At 43.1% G+C, this 12,745-nt stretch overlaps 1 protein-coding gene and 1 long non-coding RNA gene across 13 annotated transcripts in view; one reads left to right on the forward strand and one right to left on the reverse strand.

Moving 5' to 3' along the window:
* The window catches only part of LOC100647316 (complexin), a 323,682-nt gene that overhangs the window by 255,494 nt on the left and 55,443 nt on the right, over window positions 1–12,745 (forward strand). The window contains exon 1 of one of the 3 annotated variants that reach the window (XM_003401063.4): window positions 5,163–5,283. The exons of 1 other annotated variant lie outside the window; for it this stretch is intronic. In XM_003401063.4, the coding sequence (XP_003401111.1) occupies window positions 5,271–5,283 (13 nt within the window). In that variant the 5' untranslated portion in view covers window positions 5,163–5,270. Of the gene's footprint in view, window positions 1–5,162; window positions 5,284–5,429; window positions 5,670–12,745 lie in introns of those variants that run through there. One more of the 3 variants, XM_048412863.1, reaches the window with a different exon arrangement.
* The window catches only part of LOC110119914, a 303,031-nt gene that overhangs the window by 201,825 nt on the left and 88,461 nt on the right, over window positions 1–12,745 (reverse strand). For all 10 annotated transcript variants that reach the window (XR_007226599.1, XR_007226600.1, XR_007226605.1 and 7 more), the window contains one exon: window positions 10,569–10,620. This is a non-coding gene — a long non-coding RNA (uncharacterized LOC110119914). The remainder of the gene's footprint in view (window positions 1–10,568; window positions 10,621–12,745) is intronic.

The raw sequence follows: 12,745 nt of genomic DNA on the forward strand, positions 1-12,745 counted from the left end.
GGCCAGATGGGAATTACAGACGAATTTCGTGGTAAATATTTGTCACGACCGACAAAAGTCCCGAAGGGCGCTTGTTTCGAGATTTCAATCAGTCTGCATGTTGCCATCCAAAAGTCTCTATTACCGAAATAATTATCACTAATTAGCATTGGTTTAACCGGTAAGACCCCCATGACTGTACAAACACAAGCTCGTTATCGACTCGTCTGCTTGTCCACGATCGTATAACGCTCGTCGAAACATCTTCCAAGTTGCATAATTTGATTCGCAAAATTTCAAGGAAAATATCTTGATTGGTAGGTTTGCAATTATTCGACATCTTAAGGGAACGCAGCACGCTATCGTCCGGGATAAATACCAAATAGCACGAAAACATTACGCGAGTTGTAGTATGAAGCAGATTCGGAACTGTTCTATGCCAGCCACGTGCAAGAAACTAACGCGAATGCTGTTAATGGCGAATAGTCGAACATTAATACCGCGATTAACTCTCGCGTTGGAAATATTATTCCTCGTTTTTCTACCTCTCCTTTAGAGAATTATCGTATGAAGAATTATTATAAATTTAACAGACGCAAGGAACTTAAGAAGACACGAACCGTAGCCACGACGTGGCATCTTTACGAGCCAGATATTGCAGCGTGTTCTCGCGTACTCGGTTTCCTTAACAGGTGCAATTTCCAAATTCCACCTTTCTGCGAATCGCGTTCAAAATCCGATGTACACCAAAAACTAGTAAATTTATAATTTCGGAACTTTACGTACGAGTTGATGTATCTTTTCAGAAGAAGCTTTTCGAGGGCTTAAAAAAAAGAACAGGAAAATTATCAAAGTCTAAACTTTCTTCCTTCCGCTACTGTGCCTCGTCCTGGCAATTTACAAAGCGATTTTTTTTCGAATGAAAGAGACCTAGTAAATGACACAGAACACGATCGATAATTCGACAGACAGATTCAAAGTCAAATCGCTCGATTTCGAGGATCCTTTGACAGCGTGGCCCAATCAGTCGAGGAAAATTGATCGCTCGAGCGCTGGGATGCGCTACCTGTGTAGTTTCAATTCACGAAACGCAATGGAAACCGATATGTTTCGAACTTGCAGTCGTAGCTGTGAGCTCGACTAACGAGCTGCCTCGCAACGAGCGGCTTGCGTGATACCTGTCGTGGATTTGCGTGCAGGTACGTGCGTAGGGAATTCTTCGAGCCAACGAAATTCCAAGATGCCAGCCAGTGAGGTGGTTTTACCTGCTTCATTTAGTCGCTTATACTTGCATATTTTACGCTGTCGGAAATACCAGATGTTTTTACGGGATATCAATCTCGTTGTCAGCGTTGCCTCGGAAGAGCAGGATGAAGGCCAAAGACGATATCGATACCGTTGATCACAGTATCCGCAGCCCTTTTCTCTGCACGGTTTCGATATCCAAATACTATTCGGTATCACGAGAAACAAATGGATTTATAGAGTTTCTAACAAATATTTGAAAGACTGTATGTACGCTCATTTCTTCTTTTTTTTTTTTTTCTTCCTTTTTATCGAACCAAGGAAATTGGATCTTGCGACTGCTATCATTCCGAAAAGCTGCGCTTCATATTCGATTCAACGACGGGTCCGATGGCATTAATATTCATGACGAGCGTATATTTTTTTAATCACTTTCGATATTCATTGCGCGCCCGCAGCTATCGCGTTTTTCAACGAAATTACCTTTTCTCCTTCCTTTCAATCGATAAATTTATTTTTGCTCTACCCTCGCCCCTTCTTTTTTTTTTTTCTCCCCCTTAAAACCAGTCCATTTTGCCGAGATTCGACACACATAGACAGATAGATAGATGGATAGATAGATAGATAGATAAAGAGAGAAAGTGGGAGGAGGAGCAGTAGATTTTTTTTCAAATGTTCGATCCACTGGAAGCGGCAAGGATCGACCAGGGGCCATAGTGCAATTACGCGGTCGGTCAATCGAAAAATTCGTCGCGTTAAACGCACCTGGGCGAAAGGATCTCTCTAGAGAGAGCGTATCGATTTCGCGTCCGCCTTTAGCCAGCCAAGAATTTAACGTCGTTTTATTCATTAAATCAGTACCACGCCGCTGGCGAAACAACTACCGGTTCTTTTTCCAAACCAATGGGCAACGAATCTAAAGAGATTCGCCTCGCTTATATCGTGCTGAATTTACGAGGCAAAACGGTGTCCAACCTTGGGTATCGTGCCAATGAAATGTGCACAGGGGTCGCGAAAGTTGAGCGGCGACAAGTCAAGTCGAACGGACAGTGGCAGAGGATTTAGGCGAATCAGTATCCTGACGGTGCCGGGCCCCGGTGTTAGGTTACTTGTTTACTCCCGAGTGCCGGAACGGCCGATGCATTATTCAACGACTGCTTGTATTTATCAAGCCGATAGCCAGCTCGAGACCCCGTGCACACACGAGGCGGAACACGCGCGAGCACGTCAGTACCAGGCGGTCGCGTAAACAGGTGAGAGATCGCCTTGAATTCTCTCTCTTTCTCTCTCTCTCTCTCTCTCTCTCTCCCTGTCCCTGTTTCTCTGCCTCTCGAGATTCTCGTAGCCTCGTACAAGTGGATTGCCGATGTTTATGGATTCGGCCGCCTTCACGGTTTACCCTAGCCTTTCTAGTCTCTCGGCTTACGCGCCATAAGTTAGCAACGCTTCGCTGCTTTATCGCGAATAACCAGCACCGAGATTTTCTTTTCGTTAAGTGGTCAGGCTTGTTGAAGCGGCAATAGTCGACTTCCATCGAGTCGTATCTTGTTGCTAGTCGTTGCATTGCGTTGCATTGGGCGCGTAGAGAGGAGACCCGTGGGTGGTTTAGGGGTTGTTTTATGGAGTATGTCGCTGGCCATTTATTTAGCAATGTATTGGATACAACATTGGATGGAGAGGTAGAATTTGCGTAGCGATTTACTTCAGCTTCTATATCGTAATTTGTTTCACATTCTATATCATAACATATGGTTAACCTCGGACATTTTCCAGAGTTTTATTTATTACGCATATTCTGCAGGTTTTTGAATATCTTAAGTTTACGTATGTGCTCTTTGTGTTTTTTGTGTTCTGTGACTTTGTGTTTTAATTAATAAATTTTTAATTAATTTAAATGTTTTAATAACAGAGGAACTGTGATTTAATTACGGATTTAATTACGGATTCTTTTGTCGTAGTTGCACATGCATTTCAAACGTATTTTGCAACGTACTGGATGCAACGATTGAAAAAGTCGAATTTGAATACCAATTCGTTTCGCCTTCTATGAATTAAAAGTAGTTTATTTTAGTTTGCATATATTTAAATATTACGAATATTCTTTACATTTTCTAATATTTTGATTTTTCAGAAACGTATGAATATCCACAATTGACTTATCAAGAATTTACCAATTTTCTGTTCTAATTAAACATATTTCCTACGTAACATAATTACAGATACATTTACAGCAATTATGCCCTTCATGCTGATTGTTAGTAACATGTTCCATCCAGCGTTTCGAAGCTGAAGAAAGCTCAAGTTTTATCGTTTCCTTGGTAAATGTTCATGCTCGTTTTCGACGTCTCTCTAATACAACAGATCTCGCGATTCTTTGTTAGAAAATAAACAAAACCTCTGACCTTACCAGAAAATAATAGCATCGAGGAATTTTGAGGGATGAAAGGAAGGGTGGAGTTTCTGATATGTGCGTGAAAAGCCCGATAAATCTTCGAGAACCGAGTGTCTGGAAGATGAAGGGTGCGTGTTCCTCTCGGTGTCTATCAAGTTCCTATTCTGCGCAGCATGGTAGATGGACGAAGAGGATAGAGACGTAGGAAACGAAGGAGAATTCGAATAGGCAGAGAGAAGAGATATACGAGTGGTACAAGCAGCGATAGAGGCGGACAATGAACGAGAAGCCAGACAATGAGCGAGTGAATCGGGACGGAGGAACTCAAATGGGTTGGTAAAGGGTAGTAGCAAAGGGCAAGTTCGATGGTAGCGATCGCTAGCTTCGATAAAGCTAGTCGAAATAGGAGGAGTACCAGAGAACCTGGTCCTCGAACGTCCTCTTGGCCGAAGGTGGCGTCTTACCTTCCAACGTACTCGCGCCGTTAATGACACGAAGATCGTAGGTCCTATTAACTACAAACCGCAACTAGACCAGGTTCTAAGTAGTGGCAATAAATTATATCGCTCATTAAGCGAGGCTTGTACGCGGGAATATTCCTTAATGGGTTTCCGGTGGCGCGCGGAATGCGTGTGTTCCGAGAACCTTTCGCGTTTAGTAATTGCAATTTCACTTGAGTGCAAGAATCGCGTCCTCTGTTGTACGTTGCCGTCTGTGTCCCTGCCGCTTGCAGGCTTCCCGCTTCTTCCACCAAAGCTTTTACGCGTGATTTTACGCCGGCGAAATTTCACCGAGACTTACGTTTCTATTTCACTTGCATGAGGGAAACAATAGCCGGAATTGAACTGGATAAAACTCCGGTCGAATTGTTATCATTGACCGGTCGGTTCTTCCGCCACCTGGTTTTTTCAAACATTCGACCCGGCTAAATTGGATGGATTTTCCATAAAAGCGATCGGCGATAGAGGGACTTGCCAACGCTGCTTATTATTAACGTTCGTAACGTGGAGAATAATCGGTGAAACCTGATCGGTATTCGACGCCCTAATGGAATTAAATCATTGAAAACAAAGGGAAAAGGAGAACGGTGGAGGGCGGTGTTAGCCCAAATTACAAAGCCGTTCTTTCCTGACCCAGTGTCGTCGATTTATCTCGAGGGTGAGCTGCGACGCACTTCCCCTAACATCTCCCGCGACCTCGTCGATTGGAGCTCGCGCGCGCACAGAATCCTCGCCATCCACCCTGGATCGTACGGATGCGTGGACTCTGGTTTTCTCGGAAGGAGAAGCGATCGGCGTCGGCTCCACAGAGTCCCGTAGAAATATTAGGCGCAGGGTTACAGGCTGGCTCTCCTCACAGAGGCAAGGCTAGGACGCGGCAAAGGGGTTAGAAGAGCGTTCCAGAAGGGGAGACCAACATTTTTCTACCCCTCTCTGTCCACCGTGTACCCCTTCCGACTATCGTGAAAGCACGCCCACTGGAGAATGCTGGTGGGGAACTCGGTTCTTGATAGGGGACGCCGACGATGCTAGCGGCGGCGGTGGTGGTGGTGGAAGTGGTGGTGGTCGTCGTCGGTACTGGCAACTGAAGTCCGACCGAAACGACGCCAGTACTACTGTCGCCAGCATCACGAGCGCAGCCACGAGGCCGAGTCATGGACATACTGGGTATGTCCGCTAGAAAGCCAAGCATGCACTACTTAGCCTCTTCACTTGCTCTTGTTGATTCCTCGCGGCCGCTACGTACGCTACCAACGCCATGTATCGTTGCAACAGTTGCGAACAAGACGAACCGCGCGAGTTATACGAGTTCTTCATTCCTCCCGTTGCCGATATCGATCCATCGATCATAGTAACGCGAGCAAAACAGAGCTGGAGCCTGTCCCTTCGCGTTCCTTTTCTACCACGCTCTAAGTTCCATGGTTTAGTTTTGCCTCTTTTTTCGCTTCACCGGTCATTACGTGTCATCGCGACCGCAACCAAGGGGACTGGCTCCAGAGTGGCGCGCCACCAAGCATCACGTTTTACCTGCCTGTAGCAGCGAACGGACTCAGGTATTGTTCACATCAAACATAATCTCTGTCTTTCTGTCTCTCCTATCTTCTGGCATGTTTAAAGACAAAAAATCCACCTCGAGTCAACTGCGCGAAACTTCCACATCGTTTCCATCTATGTACAGATTTTTCTTCCTGAGTTTTTATCACTTCGGGATTGAATTGACAATTTTTCGGGAGAGCCGTGTATTTTCCGGATGTGCTTGCATCGCTTCAGTGTTCGCTATGTTCCGAGCTTCGTTCCAGCATCTCGTAATTTGTTTACGATTATCTTTCTCGTTTAATCTGCATGTATATTTGTTACTACCCACAGGCACGCTAAACGTGTGTACATATACGTGCGTTGCTCTACTTAAACGAGAATACTTGACCCGACCTACGCAATGCAGCTTCGTGCGTGACGATCCTCCTTAAACGCCATGATCTACTTATATCATACTCTGTATATTTAAATTTTTAACGTATTCTCGGACCGTAACGAATAGACTGCGAAATTCTGATTACACGATACTTAGTCGTCCGCGGAATAAAAATTTATCCTTTATCTTTCGCTCGCAAGATTTTCGATGTAATTCCGAGACCCGTCTCAATCGCCAGACCCTTTCACTCCTCCTTCGTGAAACCAAATTTGAAACGATTCCAGTGCTCGTTTAAGACGGGGAAAAACAAAAGAACGGAATACGTTTCGATGGAAAACAACCGCCTGGTGCAACACCCCAGTTACGAAACTTTGCTCGTTACCACTTTTAGAATCGTCTCGAAATGCATTCAAATTCTATCGACTATATTCGAGGCTTGCGCGCGGCGAAAAAAGTTAACGAAACGGTTCAGAAGGGTTCGGGAGAGTTTGCCTGCTATAAATTCCAGCTACGCCAGGCGTTCTTTATCTCCACAGAATTAAAAAAGATCGGTACACCTCGATGTATACTCTCGAGCGCGGTTTCTAGGGAAAAAAAAGGAGCTTTTAAGGTCAGCTTTTCCAACGAAAACCAAAGAAACGAATTCGTAAGAGCCGATGTTCTAGCGTAGCAAATACACGGACGAGACTCATGACCCAAAAATTCTTTCTAGCAATTCTTTCCAGAACATTTTACAAGTTCCAGCAAGTTTCGATTACACGGTGAATTGTGTCATGATATATTGGCTTGGCAACTAAGTGATTGCGGATTTTGTCAATACCACCTAACGATAAAACCCGCAATCACTTAGTTGCCAAGCCATATATCCAAAGTCAATAAAGTAATCTATGTTCTCGCGGCCAATTGTCCGTAACAATTCGACATCGGAGCTGTGTTTTCATGCTCGGCGTTTCCTTTGCTTGAAAACTGTCTCGGGCCACTCCCATTTCCGTGCTCCCCTTGTATTTCGTAAATACAAGTGCTCTCCAACGTGTCTGCCTGCATACGACGTTCCGATTCTACTCCGGTGCGCTCTCTCGTGTTTTTCTTTCGCGGATCGAAACTTCCGTTTGAATGGTTCCAACCTCGATAAGGTAGCTCTCTCGTAGTTAGGCTATGGTGTGCGTGAAAATTCTTCGCGGAAAGATAAACGTCACAGATTATAGTACATTGTATATTACGTATTACAGGCTGGTAGTTTCGTACGATTCGATAATTCTGTCATAGTCGAAGTCATTTACGCGACGTTCTCTGCTAGTACAACTTTGTAATAAATAATTTGTTTTCTAGAAAATAACAATGGTAACTTAGACGGTCGGTTCTAAAAACACTGTACAATTTTTCAATCGCGAAAATGTGCCTACGTTCGGCAGAACTGCAGTTGCCCGTTAAGACGTTAAACGTTATTTTTCAGAATACGTTGAGATATTTAATGAGATCGTTTCTGTATGATTCATTCTAATTATACAGTTTCAAAGACAGAGATAACGAAATTAAGAAATTCGCAAGAAGTGGAGACAATTGGGCTTCTGTGGGTCTCGAACAATGACCGAATATTTGAAATAAAAAGGACCGAGTTTTGGGATAACTAATGGTGTAGATTTTGTCAGAGAGGGTTAGAACGATGCGAGGAAATCCACCATTTATTTGGCTTCTCGGAGACACGAATAACGACTAAACATCTTCGATACAGAGAAAAACGAAGACACGAGAAAGTACTAAAAGTTCAGATTTCTGGAATGTTTAATGGCAGATTTGATCTAAGAAGGGCGATAAATTTTCCCGCTTCTGAGAGACTCGAACAATGAGCAAATATTTTCAATCGCAGCAAGGAAAACAAAGACACGAGAAAGTAATAAAACTTCTGGCACGTTTCGTCGTAGATTTTAAAGTAAGGAGGACAGAAGGATCGCAGGAAATCCGTCATCTGTCTACGTCGTTCAACCGCGCGTATTTCACTTGGCAAGCCCGAAACACGGCTGGTTTCGCCGGTATCCTGACCCGCGCAAAATCAATACATTACAACGAGTCGTAAATAACGCGTTGACAAGCCGGCCCAATATCTATCCGTTTGTTCCTGGCCGCGTTGAATCTGCTAACACGGCAGCCCGTTGACGCTCTAACTCCTTGTAAATTATTACGGGTTCGCGCTCGCTTTTCCAGCGGAATCGCGTTTTCGGGCGCGCTCGCGCGATAAATATGCCAACGCGGGAAACAAGGAGCAGAAGCAGGGCTATGTCGCGAGAGTGTGCAAAGAGACAGAGAAAGAGAAAGGATGAGAGAGGGGAGTAGAAAGAGAAGAGAGGATATTTACAGTCGAAGCGAGAGGAAAATCATCGATCGTTCGTACGACGAAAAATTGAACATTGCAAGAAGCGTGTTGGAACGAGAGAGTTCGAGGGTGGCAAAATTTTCGCTTATTCGACGAAGCTGGTCACGTAACGAGTGCGAATATATGCAGAGCGGAACGCGCGAAATCGATTGTCTGCGTGAAAGAGTCTGCGAAAAACGTGACCGCCGTAAACAAAGTCCGTTTGCCGGAGGGAAATTAATTTTAGACGCAACGTGGCGCGAGTTGGAGGGTCGGAACGCCCTTCGAAAATCAGCTTCTCATTAGCCACAGTGCAGTAGTTTAGGTTTAGGTAACGATTTTCACCAGGCACGTGTGGTTCGCTGGTAGCGAGCAAACGCGAGGGATAGCGTGCGGGTTAATTAGGGGAAAGTTTTTTCGTCACGCTGTCGACTGTGCTTCGAAAAAATGGCGACCTGTTTTCGGTAGCTGGGTGTTGGTGTAGAATGTGAACGCGACGGCTGCGAATGTGTACGTGCTCGTGGAAAATATGGACGAGTAAAAATGTACAGGATACGTATACAGTAGAATTTTAATTATTACACCACCAATTAAGGGAACAATCGATTAATGGACAATTTTTGGAACGGCATATGGGAAACAAGAGTAAAAATTGAAAAAGATCGTTACATTTTCATCTGAAAATTTTCCAATTTAATATCTATTTTTAAAGAATAATTCGAAGATGATTAAACGAACGATCCTGTACGATGACGCGATTATTCGAACGGCGTTATGTTGCCTTCGGTTCACATATATATAAACGAACTTTTACTCGTAATGTGCAAAAATATACATTACAGATAACCACGATAAAATGCTGAAATTATATTATTTAGAAAATGAAAGAAGCTGTTGATCTACTCATAAAAATCTAAAATTGCGTGAACATTCGCAATCTAACGATCACGTAGACTTCGTCAGGACTGATAAACAAAATGCTTAAAATATGTTGTTAAAGGCTGCAGCAATTGAAAAAATGGAATTTGAAAATTCAAAAGTTTGCGCGAATAGAAACAAATCAATATCGGACACGTTTAATTGCCGGTGAACGCCAATTCTCGTTGCAACTATAACCACGTTTGGAGATCGAAATTCAAATTCGGTTGCCGGGACAGATTGCCCGATGGCCGCTACTCGTAGTTAGCACCGAGTTGGATACTCTTACCCGTTTCTATCCCATTCGCCGAACAATGTTATCCATTGTGGATTTAATTGGGATAGCACTGAAGACGAACAAATATAGCTACGTTCTAGTTGTTACTACTTTAAACCGCTCTACACTCGCCGGTGTATTTCACCGGAATAACCACGGACACATTTGCTTTCGAGATCGCTCCATCCTACGAACAATAGCGTTTCTTTTTACGACTGTAATGAAACTTCCCTCGAACACAATGACCGGCCAATTTACACGCACTTTTCCCTTATTAGCTCGCTAATCCATCGCCGTGCAATTCGACCATTCGCGTTAGCGACACGAGGATAATTAACCTCGTCCATCATTTTGACGAGAAAAGAGAAAGAAATAAAAAGGTGTTAGAAGGACGATCGTTGCCGTTTACCGTGTCTCTACGTTAATAAACGAATATATTCACACGCACGCTGTAATAAAGAGTACCGAAACGCGTTCGATATTTTATTGTCGAATCTATCGAGAATTTGCAGCTGGGATTTTGCAGCCGGCGTATCGGTAAACGACAGATGCAAAAATGTTCGCCCGACCGATCCGATCGTTTCGAGCGTCAATAATTTAATTGATTTAACGAATACCAATGCAATGGAACACGAAATATACAATTCAGTTTATTCGTTTCTCGATTCAATTACGAACAGCCCCGCGAATTACTCTTTCAAATTCCTTGGTGTCTCGCGGCTGTTCCAGCTCATCGTTCTTACGATTCTTTAAAATTTCATGATCAACGGTGTTCACTCTCGTTGGTTAAGATTTTCGCTTGTCTGAACGGCTTGCTATCGTTTCACGCGCGCAAATAAAGAAAGATACAACGGTGAACAACAAGCGTTTTGTAAACTGTAACCACAAACGACGAAAAAGCTTCGAATTTGAATTTTATAAGTCTAACAAATATGTAATGTTTTGCAAAAGATTATAGTACATATCATTAGGAATAAAAGAAAGCAGTTACTTACTCGTGCAGTGATATTCTGTTAGATGGTTGAGGTATTTCACGAAACGTTCCACCTAGAATTAGAGACAATTATCATTTTCTATTATTTCCAGTCGTGTTTTTTTTTATGGGACAAAAACAATTGTTAAACGATAGATCTTTTATTCGGCTTCCTTTAACGCCAAATATAGTGAGTCTTTAATTCTAAACTGTAGATAAACGATGATAATTAACGCCGTATATTGAAAATAAAATTGGAAGATATATTTGCACTTGGATCTTAATAAAAAGCAATATTGCAATATAATTGTAAGAGAAGGGAAACTGTGGCCGCGTCGCTGTAACGAATTTGTTGATTCTAACGTTATAAGTAGAGCAAATTGTACAATTCTGTTCTAAGGAAAATATCATCGATACTATTTTGTTACTATCTCGTTTTAGCCAAATATATGAAATTAAATATTATTCTATCTTTTAATTATACATTTTATAATTACATTTCGCTTGAAATATTATTTTATTTCATCGCGTAATACTATGGTTACGTCTACGATTGCAAACACTCTGATTCTCTAGTTCTCGATCTCCAAACATTTTCCAACCGGAGAATTCTATCGTTCGACGCAAAGGACACCGCGTCTATGTTCTCGAAAAAATAATCCAGGCGCGATAGGTGGATTGCTAATTAGCAGGTTTCAAGGGGACGTTGTCACGACACAGGCGGTCGTTGAATTTCGAGATAATTAATAACCGGCCGGCATGACGCGCAAAAAGACGACCGTTATCGACGACCGGTGGGTGGCTGGCCGACTCTGAATCGCAATTAATTTGATTTCACCGACAATAAGAGCTAATTACGCGGGAAGAAGTCGACGTTCGCCGTAACAGACCGCGATGGATCGTTGTAACCGCATAATTTCAAGACACGAAACTAAAGATTCACAGTAACAACAAATCGCAGAACCGAAAACACTTACCTAATTCCAAGATATTGTATTTCTCGCGGGTATCAAGTAGTCGTAACGATCGAGTTATTTAATTGGCGATTTGCATGAGAATCGGAAGAAACAAACCTTAATTCGCAAAACGGGACGAGGAAATTTCGCAAAGCGGATTTGGCATTTCGAATATCCCTACGGTTCGTCGGGTTTGCCCGATTCGCAGAGGAATTCCGTTCGGTCACGTGCGTGCTAGAACGTGCAATTAGAATCGGTTAATCGTTAGATCGAAGCGACCCGATAGCGTTCACGCGAGAGAACTCGGAACTATACAATTAATCCTCGAACGTGAGGATTATCCTTATCCCAGCGTAGCAATAATTCCTGCTGTATTTTGCTTGAAGCTAGTCGAGCTTATCGCGCTTCGAGCGTTCAACTAGTCGAGAATAATTTAAAAACATTATCAGCTCGGCAACTGTTAGCTTCTTGCCTGAAATTTCGTTCGGTGGCTAAGGCGGAGAAACAAGAAATGTCGCGGAACAACTTTATCGAGAAAATTCAGTTTCAACGTCTCAGTTCATTAGAAACGCCACAACCTTCGTTCGATGAGTTTAAACTGTGTTGTTCGTAAAATGAAATTTATAACTTTACTTAGACACCATAAAAAAGATATTGGATTGGTCATTGTTTCACGGTAATCATAGCGATTCTTGTCCGACTCCGCGTTTTATTCAAATTTGTTTCTCACCGGTATACTAAATCTTTTACGTTATCCTACACAGATATTTCAAACATTGCAATCATCGCGATTTGATAGTTGCAGGATCACGGTTCTCGCGATCAAAATATTCTGTAAAGCTGAAAATCGTGAGAAATGGATATTCCTCGTGTGTTTTTCCTCTCTCTTTCTCTTTATCCTTCATTTATTCTTCAAACAAAAACACTCCCTCGTGGTCTCTGAATCTCTCCACGCGCAATTTTGTCGACTTCGAACGCGATTCCTGGTTGGCTCGTGACTGAGAAAAACCCAGAAGGGAGCTAGTTAATTCGTATTCAAGGATCGACGACCGATCGGTTGGCATGCGATCCCAACGTCACGTGTCACATCTCGCTGAATTGCTGAGGTTTCCCTTTGACCGACCTCGACGGTTATGCGTCACAAAAAATAGAGTCTTTACGTGCACAAGCTGGCCTACTTCTCCCTCGAAACGGTCGCTGCTTCGAGCATTCTCCGTTGCTCGCAAAAGAGACCCTCCACGTC

Source organism: Bombus terrestris, chromosome 15 (assembly GCF_910591885.1).
Source record: "Bombus terrestris chromosome 15, iyBomTerr1.2, whole genome shotgun sequence".
Taxonomy (NCBI): domain Eukaryota; kingdom Metazoa; phylum Arthropoda; class Insecta; order Hymenoptera; family Apidae; genus Bombus; species Bombus terrestris.